The 17,775-nt window shown below is 35.7% G+C and overlaps 1 protein-coding gene across 1 annotated transcript in view; it reads left to right on the forward strand.

Moving 5' to 3' along the window:
- The first annotated feature begins 901 nt into the window (after positions 1 to 901).
- LOC110460788 (neprilysin-like) overlaps positions 902 to 17,775 on the forward strand; it is a 42,580-nt gene continuing 25,706 nt past the window's right edge. The window contains exon 1 of the mRNA XM_021513940.1: positions 902 to 1,376. Coding sequence (XP_021369615.1) covers positions 1,348 to 1,376 — 29 coding nt within the window. The 5' untranslated portion in view covers positions 902 to 1,347. The remainder of the gene's footprint in view (positions 1,377 to 17,775) is intronic.

Consider the following 17,775-nt stretch of genomic DNA (forward strand, 5'->3'; position numbering starts at 1 on the left):
TTGAACAAGTTCGAACATGACTATTACCTGTAGTTTCTATGGCTTTTGTTTGAAATATCTTCAGGTCCAGTGAAAGCTGCGATTGGTAACAACATGCTTTTCTCCATCGAAAATAAATGTGATTTTTCAAATTCAGCAATAACGCTTATTGTGTAACCTTGACCTTATCGGTATTTATAGATCTATTTAAACTCGCTAGATATATCTTAACACTACGAATGACAATTTGTTTCTATGTTGAGTTTAAATATCGGCATAAACGGTACAGTAATGTGTAATATAGTCCTTTAAAATATTTCGAAATATCATACGCTGGTATTGAGAAAAAAGTCTCATATCAACTGATTTGATTTGCAATAATCTTGGTGGGTTTTGGTGGTCGTATCAGCATATTACAAAGAGCTATTTTGAAACAAGTTTGATATCAAAATAATGAAACTGAGCAAATATTTCAAAAGTGGTTTCGTTTACTTTTCAAAATGGGTCACCTTCAATATGTTCATACAACAATTTGAACCGTTGGACATATGTTTCACTTTTATTTTAATTTTGTAATTTTATAAAATTGTATTATATCGTTTGTTTATGAAATAATTAATGTACATCATCAAAGTAGGTTTATGATCGATATGTAATTGCAATGATATGTATAAACATATTCACGTGACATGTATTTGTTTTGAGTAACGTATGTATTAACTATGATATACAAAAGAAAAAGGATTGTAACACGGTATTGCCCTTTCCTGCTTGTGCGATGTATTTGAGTACACGGTATTTAAGATACTACTGGAACCCCATGTCTGACACTATCATATGTGTGATTCGTTACGTCAGCAGGGCCTAGTGGATGCTCTATCAAGGAAATCAGTGTGTTTGATTGTATAAGGCTGTCCACATTTGCTATGACCATAGGCTAGTCATACATAACACGTCTACGTCCCAGCAGTGGTACCAATACTGTATTATCTAACATTCTTAGGACTTGCCCCTCCATTGATGTAAACGTTTGGTAACTCGCCCCTATTTGATACCTAGTAGTACTCTCTAGCCTCCATTATACATACCCCCCATCGATACACTATTTTCCCTCCATCACACCGGCTGCATCGGATGCTGAGGGGGAGGTTATACACTTACGAGAGGTACTTGAGGAGCCAGATCGTAAATAGAAATAGTACTGGGACAGTGCTAGTATAAAACGCACGCTACTCATCGCTTGTTGTTAAACGCGAGAGAAAAAACGTGTATATCTGCGCTGTCTTGTATGGATTAACTATTTACTTTTAAATGGTAAATATTCTACATTATCACATATAAGTACTACTGAACCCCTTCAGCGTCAACATGCCATCAGAGGAGAGTGAAACCAAAAGGTAAGTCCAAAAACTTTTGATCATTTGAATAATTTGGATTCCTATTGTTTAACGTCCTATTAACAGCTAAGGTCGTTTAAGGACGCGAATTTGAAACAAAAGAAAACAAAAAATGCTATTTTTATATTAGAACATATCCAGTTGTATCTTTAGCTGTGTTTATCCCGTCATAACGGACTGAGAACATCGGCATAACGGACTGGGAACATCGGCATAACGGACTGGGAACATCGGCATAACGGACTGAGAACATCGGCATATCGCTATGAAATACATCAAATATAGATGATCGAAGTTATACAAAATCGCTTGTTTTTATGGAGTTCCTTTAGTCACCTGGTAGTTTATGTCTATTTGAATTCGGATGTTTCTAATGCAATGTCTGTCTCGACATAATAAGGATATAATAGATTCGACGTTTATCTCGACGTCCTCTCGATATATCTATTTCTTGTCTCTCCTGACATAATACGTATTAATCTAATGCAAACGATATCTCAAAAAGACAAGATTAACTTGATACAGAGTTTTCACGACACTATTAAGGAATATCTAATCTTATTTTTCAAGGGACATTATTTGGATACATCATATTAAACGAATATGGAATACTAACGAGATACCGTTACTATGGTATATAGTACGACATTTGCACCAAGCCAATACATACTGGATGTACTTTCGTATATGTATAAATTAAGTGTAATACGAAGCAAGTCTTCAGCACAACTGTATATTTCTTATAATGATATTTCGAACAAGGTAGTACATGTTTTTCCCATTAGCAATAAACGGTGCATATTGTTTCTGCTGTCCTTAATGAACACTTTTTTAAGCAGTTGCAATGAAACACTGGTATTTGAACAATTATTCTGTACTAAGTAATAACTGAACCGTGATTTAAACAGTCACATTGTATACTTAAGCAATTATAATATACCAATTCACAAAGACTGATTAAGCAATGAATATTTCAGCAAATGTTGTTATGGTCCTATAACACACATTTCTATTGATGACAAAATTAATAAAGCCCGGCAGGGCTCAATAATAATTAAACTGAAATTTAAACAGTCACACTGTATACTTAAGCAATTGTAATATGCCGATTCAAGAAGACTGATTAAGCAATGAATGTTTTAGCAAATGTTGTTATGGTCCTATACACATTTCTATTGATGACAAACTTAATAAAGCCCTGTCCATTGTAACAACGTTAATCACACTTTACATTGTAACAACGTTTATCACACTGTACATTGTAACAACGTTTATCACACTGTACATTATAACAACGTTTACCACACTGTACATTGTCACAACGTTAACCACACTGTACATTGTAACAACGTTTATTACACTGTACATTGTAACAACGTTTATTACACTGTACATTGTAACAACGTTTACCATACCGTACATTATAACAACGTTTACCACACTGTACATTGTAACAACGTTTACCACACTGTACACTGTAACAACGTTAACCAAACTGTACATTGTAACAACGTTTACCACACTGTACATTTTTACGACGTTTATCAATATGTACATTGTTACAACGTTTATCACACTTTACATCATAACAACGTTTACCACACTGTACATTGTAACAACGTTTACCACACTGTACATTATAACAACGTTTACCACACTGTACATTGTAACAACGTTTATCACACTGTACATTGTAACAACGTTAACCGCACTGTACATTTTTACAACGTTTATCAATATGTACATTGTTACAACGTTTATCACACTTTACATCATAACAACGTTTACCACACTGTACATTGTAACAACGTTTATCACAATGTACACTGTAGCAACGTTTACCAAACTGTACATTGTAACAACGTATATCTCACTTTACAGTTTTACAACGTTTATCAATATATGTACATTGTAACAACGCTTATCACACTGTACATTGTTACAATTTCGCTATATCTGCTTATGATGCTTTCTAAACCTTTGTTCGACCCACATGGTAAAGGTATCTTAATATATGGTGTCAACAAAAGTTTGGAAACCATAATAATTTATATACACCAACACAGATGGACTTTTATTTGTACAATCACAGTGTATATTCAAAAACAGTTACGTAAAACATTTTGACTAGTATATTTCACATTCTATTACTAAATCAAATGTCTTCGTGACATGACTGATGCTGTGTTATGCTTTCAAAGTTATACATCTTTACAGATATGCGATATTTCTTAAGTAATGAACCTGATTTATATATTCATATATAAACATTCGTGGTTTTAAGAAGTCATATTATTCTAAAGGGAGCTGATTTTAATTGCAAGCCTTCTCAGCTATCAGAATATACATATATCTTTAAATTTCTTTACTTTAAGAAATTCGTAATGTATATAAAAATACGTTTATACTTTAAGAAATTCTGTCATTGGATTAGTTTAATATTTTACATCAAACTTTTAAATCTATCTGACACTTAATAAGCTATACATGTATAATTCACCGAAATTATTTTTTATTACATTAAGTTCCTCGTTGAATATACTTTTTGCGCACTTGATGAAATCGAATACCTGGCGAACATTATATACAGTATATACAGTATATGATATAACGTCTGTACATTAGATCATCAGAACTAAATGTATAACGGAACAGAAGCTACTTTGAGGACTGACCCTTTGTAGGTACGAGATAGTGGGGCTCAAGGCAAACGTTTTAGCTATTACAGATGCGATCTACTTAAGGTTGAGTTGTAGACACGCGGTGGGAGGGGGTGATCGGATAAGGATCCCGAAACATTCTTTAACAAGCTAAATAAAACGGCCGTTACCCTAGATAATCTCTTCCCCACCTTCAGTATTGAACCATTAAATCGTAATATGTTCAAGAAGTTTCATATTTCGGTAGATTGAGAAGTAATTTGATACCTCGTATATCCTCGGTTGTTGGAAGTTTTGAGATTTTTTAACATAAACAAATTGTGTAGAGATTTCGATACTATGCAACGTCAGTAAAATTTGCAAGTTGTGTTTTGGTCGCGTTTAATGCTATTTAGTTCATAGCAAAAACTTTAAAATGTAAAAGAGTTGTACATGTAACAGCTGTTGATTGGCTACATTTTCCTGGGTCATCAATATATCCAGGGAAAGGTTTCAAAAAATACGATTTTTCTGCTCCTCAGAATTATGTGTATACCGAGGGTTGCTATTTACCTATTAATCACAGTTCGCTGAACCAGGAAATCAGGATCCTAAACAATTATTACAGCTTTCTCGCCACCCGCCCACTTGTCCCTGCTACACAGTCAATATTGAAAACTCATTAACAATTTAGTGGAAGTGTGTTCCGGGGTATGTGGTAATGTGTTACATCACTTTCTATCAGGATTAGGGGTAGAATGTAACACAAATCTACAAGTAAACAAGATGTTGTCATATACTCACATGTCTACCAGTGTTAGTGTTAATGTTACACATTATTATCTATCAAGATTAGGGGTAGAATGTAACACACATCTACAAGTTAACAAGATGTTGTCATATACTTACATGTCTACCAGTGTGAGTGGTAATGTGTTACATCACTTTCTATCATGATTAGGGGTAGAATGTAACACACATCTACAAGTAAACAAGATGTTGTCATATACTTACATGTCTACCAGTGTGAGTGGTAATGTTACACATTATTATCTATCAGGATTAGGGGTAGAATGTAACACACATCTACAAGTAAACAAGATGTTGTCATATACTTACATGTCTACCACTGTGAGTGGTAATGTTACACATTATTATCTTTCAGGATTAGGGGTAGAATGTAACACACATCTACAAGTAAACAAGATGTTGTCATATACTCACATGTCTACCAGTGTGAGTGGTAATGTGTTACATCACTTTATATCAGGATTAGGGGTAGAATGTAACACACATCTACAAGTAAACAAGAGGTTGTCATATACTCACATGTGTACCAGTGTGAGTGGTAATGTGCTACATCACTTTATATCAGGAATAGGGGTAGAATGTAACATAGATCTACAAGTAAACAAGAGGTTGTCATATACTCACATGTGTACCAGTGTGAGTGGTAATGTGCTACATCACTTTATATCAGGAATAGGGGTAGAATGTAACATAGATCTACAAGTAAACAAGAGGTTGTCATATACTCACATGTCTACCAGTGTGAGTGGTAATGTTACACATTAGTATCTATCAGGATTAGGGGTAGAATGTAACACACATCTACAAGTTAACAAGATGTTGTCATATACTTACATGTCTACCAGTGTGAGTGGTAATGCTACACATTATTATCTATCAGGATTAGGGGTAGAATGTAAAACATATTCATATACTTAATTGTAATTTGACCTAAGGATTGAGCTCAGAAAATACAAAAAATCGAAACAGATTCCGTATATTATATGATATCAAGGTTTTACTTTTTACACAAACAATGTTCGTATCAAACGTGTCGCAACGTTTCAAGACCGACTGGTCCCTTTGTCAAGTTATGACTATACAAAAACAATGTACGTATTAAACGTGTCGCAACGTTTCAAGACCGACTGGTCCCTTTGTCAAGCTGTGACTGAGTGTGCGATTTGTATTATTTACCGGTACAAAGATGTGACGAAATTGTATGTCACGGGTCGAGAGACATAAAAAAAACAACTTTTGCCTATCGTTAGGAAGCGTATACGTATTGCATCAGATAGATTGTAGGTAAGTTACGCAAAACATCCGCCACCCAGTACAATAGATCGGCATTAACAGATCACGCTAACACCCAAAGTCACACCGTCGATTAGGACAATGCCAAGATAGTTGAAAGAGAAGAACACACAAAAACGAAACAAATCAAGGAAGCAATCAAAATCAGGAAAACTCAAGGCATTAACAGAGACGAGGGGGGCCACGATCTGAGTCATATGTGTGACCCGATACTGACATAACAGTGTGTATACAATTCGTCACATCGTTGTACAGGTAAATAATGCAAATCGTCCACTCAGACATAGCGTGACAAAGGGACCAGTCGGTCTCGACACGTTGCGACACGTTTGATACGTACATTGTTTGTGTAAAAAGTAAAATAACATTGAAGTTTCCGTATAGCAGTATTGGAATATTCCCAATTTAGTGTCGTCACGTCACTGTTGTCCCAATAAGACGTCACGCACGTGCAAAGGGTTGTACTACAGCAATGAAGTCATAAAGCAGGAAAATATTGTTTGTGTGTATTCCATTTGTAGGGAATCGAATCATGAATCCAGCAGGGATCTCGTAACGTTCACTCACATTCACACATTCATATACAGGACATTTCTAAATTTATGTTAATTATTACTCAAATGAAAATTGGTTTTACACAAAAATCCTCAAACTAGTTTCGGGAAAATATATGATTGCAAAATATTGATTTGCAACAGCTAAGTGGAAATATTTTGTAAATATATCGCATTGGGTTTAAATCACTTCATCTTCTGTGATTTATATGATATGCCAAAAAGGCATGGCGTTGCCTGTGTTGTTTTTTCGCCTTTTTCAACGAACCATCACATCCTCTTTCCAGAAATTAGACGTATATGCACACTGTATTGGTATTGTAAGCTTGACTTGGCTAAACTTCCAATATAATACATCGATAAACACAGAACTTCAAACATATATACATGGTTATCATTGTGTCTGTTCCTCGTGCAATCATTTTGAATCTCAGCCAACGTAATTTTAGAGACGGATTTAATACTCATGCAAGTGCGGGAGATTCCCAGAGTATTAAACGTTACTTTACTCACAAGAACAACTGGGGCACTGTAGATAGTGTCAGAATTCTGGAACTTTCATTACATACCCTGCACCGGTTCTCTATCAAAATGACAGCCTCTTTTACAACATGAATGAAATTCTGATAAATGTATTAGCGGTTCACTCCGTCCTTAGCCTGTTAACACAGTCTAATTTTAATAAAATTAGTATTAAGCCATTCTACACAATAAATATCTTACATGTAGGCCAGACATTTATTAACTCACTTTTAATAACACTATGTTTTGTTATAAGTGAGCACTTTGTCTTACACGTAGGAGTTATAGGTTATTACGTTGGTCCTGTGTAAGTTGAAAGAAAACAAATACGAATGTCCTTGTGAGAAACAGGGAAACAGGTTTAATCTGAATAAGAGAGAAACTTTAAACATAAATTCGTGTTAGTTTAAGACGATTTTTTTTAAAAATATATTTCAAATAAACGAGGGTCTCCTAATAATTTTTTGTTTGTTAATGTCGTAAAAGCTAATGAATACATACAATCCCCTCAGTGATGCTGGAAATGTAAATGCTTCGCTGCATTGATTAAGATTTAAAAATCAGCGGAGTTGGTGCTTTTTGGACACATAACTTAGTTTAGAAGGTGCGTTTATATTACTTTTTGTAAAATAACCAACAAAAAATACATCATTGTAGACATGATCTGTTCCGATTAGTACAATCTTACTAGAAAGCATGAAAGCCCAAAATTTGAAGTTGCTCAAAAATGCGATTTAAATAAGAAGATAAATAATTATCTAATAAGAGTAAGACGTTTGTTGCAGGAATCGATGTTGAGCCGTTTTCATAATGAAAATAAATTACATTGAGTGTCATTAGTAACAATAATTTTGAGATTCTGCAAGTCATGTTTCATTGTAATTTGTCAACTATCAGGTTTATGGTGCACTATATGGTGTCATATTTTACTTGCAACATGTTCCAAGTAGCACAAGGCCTGCTCGGATTTGATGTTCGAAAGTGCTAATATGCGTGAGTGACCGGTCCTCCGGTCAGGGTAACACAGTCATTATAGGCATTAATATGCCCTTAATAGGATAACATGTTGTTATACATTAAATGAACCAATAAAACGATATTGTCGATCAACAAACGATGGTTTCATGTGAAGTTGTCTGTGCTGGCTACCCTTCGGTGTAACTGTAGACAAAGGTAGCTGCTCAGACTGGAAGTTGACTTTACTCTGCTTTACTTGCCCTTTGTTACAGGACGTAAATCAACGTTAGGTGGTAAATTCTGTTTTCTTTTCTTTTGCTGTTTTCGTCTGATACTGCTTTACTCCCCAATCTTTGATCCGTTGACTCCTCGGAAAACATTGATACTGCGATAAACACGTCCATTGGTACATCTGCTGCCAACTAGGACGGGACGGGACGGGACGGAGGAGTTTTGATGATAAACATAGATAGGCGTACATTTCTCGTGCCTGATGATGAAGCAAGCAAATAAACTTGTGCATTGTGTGTTCCTATGTTACTAAGTTCACTGTATCGTAATGACATTCACTGTTTTGCTAATTGTGTTGTGATGTATCTTTAAGTAAGTACATTTATTAGATGAAGACCTAATATTTAGCTAAATGTGTTGTGATTTATCTTTGTTGATTATCACCTTGAGGTTATATAATCAGTTGGCTTGCGTGCTCTGTTCTGTTACACTGCTCAACCGGTTCTGATTCGAATACAATGTCGATTAGTGCATTTTTATGTCCTTTTGGAATTTATTTTGATTAGTTGATGTGTTGAGATGCAAAATGTATCTGACTTATTTATATGTTATTTCATTAGGGTTGTTTTTCCAGTTGATATTTAAATTGCTTTGTGATTTGATCATTTATATTGAGTAGATATCTTATGTTCACTGAATTGTAAATTGGTCGATGACTGTATGCTTAAACATCATTGCACAGGCGTAACATTATTTGTATGTCATTTTAAAATTAATAAGTGGACTATTTTTTGCATACTTTCGTGATTTGAATAAATTATTGGGTCATTGTATTGTGAGACATCACGATGAGTTTGAACAATAATGACCTACGCTCACTTGGTCGAATGTTACCTGATATAAATATATGTTTATTTTATGGTTTATAATAAATACCTATCAATGAGTTACTTATGTCCATATTGCAGAAGAATGTAGTTTGTAGATGCTTTTTGAACAATAAACAGAATATTTCTATAATTCTGCAATAGTTCTTTATGTAGTATATTAAAATAGTCAAACCGTTAATATTGCTGTAATTAACGAAACGGTCCAATCAACCGTTTAAGGTGATTGAATGAATCAGCTGTTTATATTGGTGTCATTATATAGATTAAGTCACATGCACTTGACAGAATAATTGACTTTAACATGTCCTCAGCATTTTACAGTGTGATGTCAAGTTATTATCGTTTCACGTTGTATATTGCCAGCTTGTTGGTTGATTTGATATTAGCTCTGTTGGAGTGCACATTTTTATTATTTTTGGAAATATTAATTCTGATGACATGCTTACATATTTCAGCAAGTGCAAGTTGAAGATCATGAAGTTGCATTTAAAAGCAAGAATGCATACAGTTTGATGACACTTGACTAAACAGATTATTGTTTTGTGATGTAACTTTAATGTACTTGCTATGGTATTGTATTCAAAAAGCTTTATTGGAAAAGAAACTTACAAAGGTCGGAAGCAGAAGAAACATGAACTATTCCAACCTTTGAATTGGAAAAGTTTAAATGTATCTGCAGGGGTAAATGAGTTACAACACCTTGCAGAGACATCTAAATATGCTTTTGAAAAAATATCCTCGTTATCCTTAAAATCCTAAGAGCATGAACCACCATGTCGACCACTGTGCGGACTAAAACATACACACTTGTACACCTTGTATTTAGACCTAAGTAGTTGTTCTGTTGGAGGAAATGCTTGTCGGTAATCCTCATGCTTTATCCCTTATGATACATTGGAGCTCGTACTGCATGCGTGGCCTATCACACGCCTCATTTATATAGCCACCTGACTGTAATCCCGTTTTACTAAAACCCTTTAATAGAAACTAAACTAATTACTAAGTTCATAGGCCTTTAGATCCGGTTCCTCTCTTGGTACAGGATTTTGGCGCGATTGCTAAAACAATTTATAAGCGTTTTACTTTGATATCGTTTTTACCGTCATTGCTGACAGGTTCAATAAACTGACAACTGACGCCTCAATCCGAAAGCTTCAAATATTAATTTATTTTCACTTTAGTGTAACGTTTATCAAACAAAGATATATCAAACGAGTAATGAATAAAACAAGTAGCACGTTGTCGGGTAAATCGGCACACGACGACTTTAAACGAAGGACGAAGTATCCAGATAGATGAACACATGGAAATTTAGGTAATCCTGTAAATACACACACTAAAAAAAGTAAAATAAGCAAAATATAATATATGAAATAAAAAGTCTTTACTTCATGCTGTCCTGATGTCAATATTTATTAATGATTCTTTCTTTTGCATTATCCAAATGTATTTGCCACTAACATAACCTTTGTTTTTTTCTGCTTTGTTTTTGTTTTTAAAGGAAACATATGACGAAAACCACACGTGTTATAATAAATCAAGTTACTGTGAGCAGCAGTAGTTGAGAAACCATCTGCAGTGCGAGTAGCAGGCTACAGGTCGTGTACAGCAGTTTCAAAAACTTATCTTCATATTCAATCATCTTTCAACCTTGTAAAAGGCTTAAGATATTGTTATTGACATAGAGATGTATTTTCTTCCACTAAAGAAAAGACAAAAACACATCTTCCTGGAAAATAAACAATTTACGTTGCAATAATGGAAAGCGTTTAACCGACAACGATATCAATCACCACTACAACGTGTCAATAACGTGTGTTTCGCGGTAGTTGGGGGAAAGCTGGACTCGTGAAACATTAACTTAACTGATCGTGGTATTGTGGGAAACTTGGACTCATTAAACATCAAACATAGACATTTTAAGCACTATAGGACTGAGACTCATTAAACAATGACTGAATACCGGGTATATTTCGCCCATTAACATTTTCGCCCTTCGCCAGAATAATCCATATTCGCCCAGTTTTAATTTTGTCCGTCACTTTAATTACTATGTTTATTATACTGTTTGCTTATTTTTAATGTAATGATAAATTAGCCTTCATTACGACGGGAGAAAAGGGCGAAAATTCAACTGCAACAAAAATCTCCCGGTATACAGTATTGTAAACACTTTGATTCACTGATGATGGAAGTGTGGGAAAACTAGGCTCACTAAACACAAATGACTAGTGAAGTGTATTGTACAAAAAGGTGTAACATATATCCAAGTTGGCAATTTCTCTGATGATGGTGACAGGGTACGTACCACAGTAATCATTGAAACGTCACTCATAAACACTAACCGGTTGTGATACATAACATTTCTTAAATAAAAACTTACCGACCCGGTGAAGGTGTTTAGAAAATACATAAACGAAGTCATCCTCTTGTAAAGAAGAAGGTTATCTTATATAACGAGCCTCCCCCACTTCGGTAAACAAGAAGTATATAATGGATATCAAGACACTCGCTGGTGAACAAAAATTGTCAATGATTTGTCGATGGGTAAAGAAATCATAAAGCACTAAAACTAATAACTGCATTTACATTATGTACAGTTAAAATTGGCACTTTTGAATATGAAGATATTGTACCATATGGTTATAGTCAAACCGCAGTCCATAGTTTCCATACGTCCCAGATTCATCGTCTTGCCCCCGTTTCATGCTCTAATTGACATCGTGTCAGAACTACTGTCTACTACCAGGAGGAATCTGTGAGTTCCGACAGAAGCCGCGCCAGACTGGGCCAGACGAATGTGCTCAGGTTACGTGCGACGCCGTTCACGTTATTGTCATTCTCCAGCTCCGTTGTCCCATTACACACTCAGTTGTTCGCAAATTGTTGCTTCCCTTGATCTCTGTAAGAGTCTTTGCAAAACTGGAAGCCTAATTCGTTTCAGGCTGTCAGTCCATTTGTCCACAGATTATCATTAAGGAATATTTTTCATACCACCGTCAACTCTGAAACATTACAAACTCTATGAAGAACCATTTGGAATTTTACAAACTTTTTGTCATATTCATTGATGCTGATTATTATACTACATTAAATTACAGATATTAACAGCATATTCTAAGCCTCATTTAAGTTGCTCTTCATCAAAGGAACGATGTACATGTATTAAGTCAGGGTTACAAATATTTTGTTTATAGCTTATTTACTAAATAACAAGTGTATTTAACTTTGGTGAACATTTTGATCCAGATAACCTGTAAACCATAACTCAAATTCAATAATTAAGTCTCTACTCTAGCTAAAATCTCACAAATGCAGACCCTATCATTTGATTTAAAATTAAAAGAAACGACGATACGATCTGTCGTAAATATCAGCATTGTAAAAGTTCCTCTCAGCTGTTTTATATTTGTAACGTACATTGCACGGACTATGTCTATCATAGAGCGCATGTACTGACACGGAGGTTCCAGTGTAGAGAATGATATATCCTGGCACACTTTAGTGCCCAATAATCTGGGAGAGTAGCACCTGTAAACGGGATATCGGTGACAATAATAACTCATACAGGAGGAAAGGGGCAATATTAAAGAAGAGGGGAGGGGGCAACTGCTGGCGATGGAAACAATCAAACTGCACCAGTGTGCTTAAACGTATGTTGTCGCACGCCTGGGAAAGTATTGTCAGCATACAGGTATTAATACACTGTTAGCTTTACGTATTTTGTTGTTTAATGCTTCGTCAGTCTATTAAAAAATAAACACGTACAAAATCAATGACATTCACTCGTTTAGTTGTCGGATGACATTCCAATCTGTTATAAATAATGATGATTTGTTTATACCCATTCATCACTGTGTCATATGGCATAAGTAGGTCAGCAGAGGCCAGCTTAAGTATTAATTATTTAACCAGTTTTGTAAATCACATATAATATTGAAACTCATGTAAAATCCTCTATTCCTGGTTCATTTGTATATGAACAATATTTGAAATTCGGTAAGTAGAGTATGCTGTTAACACAACGCAGTCCTACGTACTAGTACGACGCATATTTTACCATGTACAATGAAAACTGACGGAGATCATAAGTGACAGTTAATGCGGTATATCAACGTATTTTTGTTCTGGTTAGACAAAAAATGTTAACCAATAACTAACTCAACCATAACTGTCTGACAGCTATGCACCATGACTATCTTGATCGTCCCTTGATTGTATTTTTCCCGTTTCTATTGTTGTGCAGTTTTATTCTAATCGAGATTGGGTTCTTGGGTATTGCCGATGTGGTATAAATGTATTCTAGTTTACATAATATACAAATCTCCTTAATCAAATGATTAAATTATTTTAGAAATATGGAATTTTTGACCATGTCATAACTAACAAGTTGGGTCTGTAAAGCTGACACTGTGTTTATCACAAGTGTGTATGAAGAACGGTGCTCGTCCTGAGATATTATAATTGTTTCAATACTACCGTGTATTTATCACTTAGAGGAGGTATCCATCAATACACGTATACCTTAACACATTATTCAATTACGTGTACTCATAAATGGCCTGTCTTCATACAGGCTAAGCCGATACATCTTGTTTTTATGTTCCGGGCGCTAAAAATACTGATACACTTAGACGTTAACGGGTAATGGTTAACCGAATATTTTTTATGAAAAAACAATTTGTGATATGTGTAATGTGCTATCATTCGCTCCTACGTTTGACAACAAAGTTTGGCGTTCTGCTTTGATCATACATGTAAATACATATCGATATCATAACAGTATACCGATACAGAAAATGTCATTTTGTTATAACAAATATTCTCAAATATGAAAATATTTCTGTATGAATATTGTGTTTTGCTTTACCATTTTATGAGAAGATTGACGAAGTATGGGAATAAAGGATAAACGGTAACGTAATAGGGGAGTACGGTAACAGACAGACTGGGTACGGTAACAGACAGACAGGGTACGGTAATAGACAGACAGGGTACGGTAACAGACAGACAGGGTACGGTAACAGAGAGACAGAGTACGGTAACAGACAGACAGGGTACGGTAACAGACAGACAGGATACAGTAACAGCAGACAGGGTACTGTCACAGACAGACATGGTACGGTAAAAGACAAACAGAGAACGGTAACAGACAGACAGGGTACGGTAACAAACACACAGGGAACGGTACAGACAAACAGGGAACGGTAACAGACAGAGAGGGTACGGTAACGGACAGAGAGGGTACGGTAACAGACAGACAGGGTACGGTAACAGACAGACAGGGTACGGTAACAGAGAGACAGGGTACGGTAACAGACAGACAGCGTACGGTTACATACAGACAGTGTACGGTAACAGATAGACAGGGTACGGTAACAGATAGACAGGGTACGGTAACAGACAGACAGGGTACGGTAACAAACAGTCAGGGTACGGTAATTGCTTAATGGAATACGAAAACAGTTATTAACGTAGTTTGGCGACAGGTTTAGGGAGTAGATGCAGTGATTGAGAGAACGGTAACATATAAGGGGATTGGGGTGGCAGATAAGGGGAACATGGCGACAATATAGGCCAGTTAGGTACAAAAATAGGTGAGTACGACAACAGATTATGGGAGTAAAGCGACAATATATAGGCCAGCTCGGTACATAAATAGGTGTGTACGACAACAGATTAGGGGAGTACGGTGACAATATAGGCTAGCTCGGTACATAAATAGGTGTGTACGACAACAGATTAGGGGAATACGGCAACACTATAGGCCAGCTCGGTACAAAAATAGGTGTGTATGATAATATATTAGTAGAGTACGGTGACAATATAGGCCAGCTCGGTACAAAGATAGGTGTGTACGACAACAGATTAGGGGAGTATGGTGACAATATAGGCCAGCTCGGTACAAAAATAGGTGTGTACGACAACATATTAGGGGAGTATGGTGACAATATAGGCCAGCTCGGTACAAAAATAGGTGTGTACGACAACAGATTAGAGGAGTATGGTGACAATATAGGCCAGATCAGTACAAAAATATGTGTGTAGGACAACATATTAGGGGAGTACGGCAACAATATAGGGCAGCTCAGTACAAAAATAGGTGTGTACGACAACAGATTAGGGGAGTACGGTGACAATATAGGCTAGCTCGGTACAAAAATAGTTGTGTATGACAATAGATAAGGGGAGTACGGTGACAATATAGGCCAGCTCTGTACAAAAATATGTGTGTACGACAACAGATAAGGGGAGTATGGTGACAATATAGGCCAGCTCGGTACAAAAATAGGTGTGTACGACAACATATTAGGGGAGTAGGCAACAATATAGGCCATCTCAGTACAAAAATAGGTGTGTACGACAACAGATTAGGGGAGTGCGGTGACAATATAGGCCAGCTCGGTACAAAAATAGTTGTGTATGACAATAGATTAGGGGAGTACGGTGACAATATAGGCCAGCTCGGTACAAAAATATGTGTGTACGACAACCGATAAGGGGAGTATGGTGACAAAATAGGCCAGCTCGGTACAAAAATAGGTGTGTACGACAACAGATTAGGCCAGCTATTTTAGCCAGCTATGCACTGATTAGGCATACTGAGGCTTAGTGAGTTGTTTTCGGCGTTAATAGTCGGGACACCGGTCATTTGCACTCGTTGCTTCACAAAGTAAACAGAAGTGTTTTAAAGCTCGCAGAATAAGTTTTCAATCCCTGTTTGTGTTCAAGACAAACTTTACTATTTATACCTACGGATGAATCGTGTTCCGCCTACCAACCATCTTAACATTTAGTGGAAATGAGCAATGTCCTGCTAGTCAAAACAACATTTATCATTAGGAATAAGACTATACAGTTTGGTATGAATAATAAAGACTAAGCTGGCTTTGAACACATACAGGAATTGAAAACTTCGAGCTTTCACATAATAACATTTATCATTAAAGGCACCTTTTATAACATGACAAAAATTCAATTTGAATTTTTCATTTATATTAAGGCTTCCAGCTCATCAGTATACAATCACAATTAAATACTGTCCAGTCCATCAGTAAACAATCACAATTAAATACTGTGGCAGACAATGCAATAATGCAGTTGGACACGGTCATGTTGTTGCATGAAGTTTAACATAAATCACATAGAAGTCTTTTTAATTGAGAAACATCGTACATAGTTGAAATATCTGTATTTTTTTGTCTATTTAAAAGCAGATTTTTCTGAGAAACACGCTTTGTTAAATATGATATATATGAACAAAAAATGATAATCATCTTTCAAATGTTCATAGTTGCAAACTCTACAAAATCGAATATACTGCGGAAGCAATATGAGGAGCAGTTATTGTGATCAGCATGATACTAACAGAACGGTTTCCTCATCGTGTCCTATATTTACTCCCATCACTCATTCAGAAATGTCAGAAACCGAATCTATTTCACAACAATAAGAAACAGCATAAATACCAAATTATCAGAATCTATCTCAAAACAGAGCGCTTTGGAATATGTCAAACAAAACTGACACCACAGGAAACCCATACTCCCATTCAAAATATCTTTACTTAATAACAGTTCTAGCACATATGGTCAGCTATATATACTGCTAAGTTTCCCGTGTTGTTGATTGAGAGAACCATTATCAGTGGCACTTTAGATGTATGACCTGGACCTCCAATGTAAACCTCCAGTAACCCTAGTTTACCATAGTTTTACAGTTGTACGACGCAATGTATTTTTTGGCATACTGTATCTGTTAACAAATAGTGAAGATGTGATCACCTGGGTGTGTGTGATCACCTGTGTGTGCATGATCACATGTGTGTGTGTGATCACCTGTGTGCGTGTGATCACATGTGTGTGTGTGTGTGTGTGATCACATGTGTGCGTGTGATCACCTGAGTGTGTGAGATCATCTGTGTGTGTGTGTAAAGTTCATCCTTAAAGAAAAAAAAAAAGAAAAATCCGTGATAAATATTCCAAAGAACTAAAATTGAAAAGTCACTGACCTTTTTTCTTAATTGTCATGGCAATTAAACTAAAACAATAAGGATTTTATTTCAGTCAACAGTAACTAAAAAGGGCTTTTATATAGGCGCCTGTTTAAGTTGACTGTACTTTGTATGCAGCGAATAGCTGTATATCTCTGTCAGCGTCAACTGCCTAGTGTTCATGCTAATGATAGCCACACACATCGGCCGTTTTGTGAGATACGAAGAGTGGACTTCAAATTGTCTGGTCTGATCGGAATGGGTTTTAACTCAATTTGTATCAAAAATAGTCTATTTGAAGTGACCTGTTGACTTTTAATTGACCGCAAATCAAATGCAAAAAATAACAAATAATGTAATGGTGGGTTTGAAGACATAAAAAGTTAATCGCTGGAGTTTATTTAATGTATATTCAAATACGATTCTTTGTTTTGTGAGGCAGTAGATACTTGATTTGATAAGTCAAATCTGTCAGTTATGTTAACATGTTACGTGTATCAACTAATTATG

Source organism: Mizuhopecten yessoensis, unplaced genomic scaffold (assembly GCF_002113885.1).
Source record: "Mizuhopecten yessoensis strain PY_sf001 unplaced genomic scaffold, ASM211388v2 scaffold1379, whole genome shotgun sequence".
Taxonomy (NCBI): domain Eukaryota; kingdom Metazoa; phylum Mollusca; class Bivalvia; order Pectinida; family Pectinidae; genus Mizuhopecten; species Mizuhopecten yessoensis.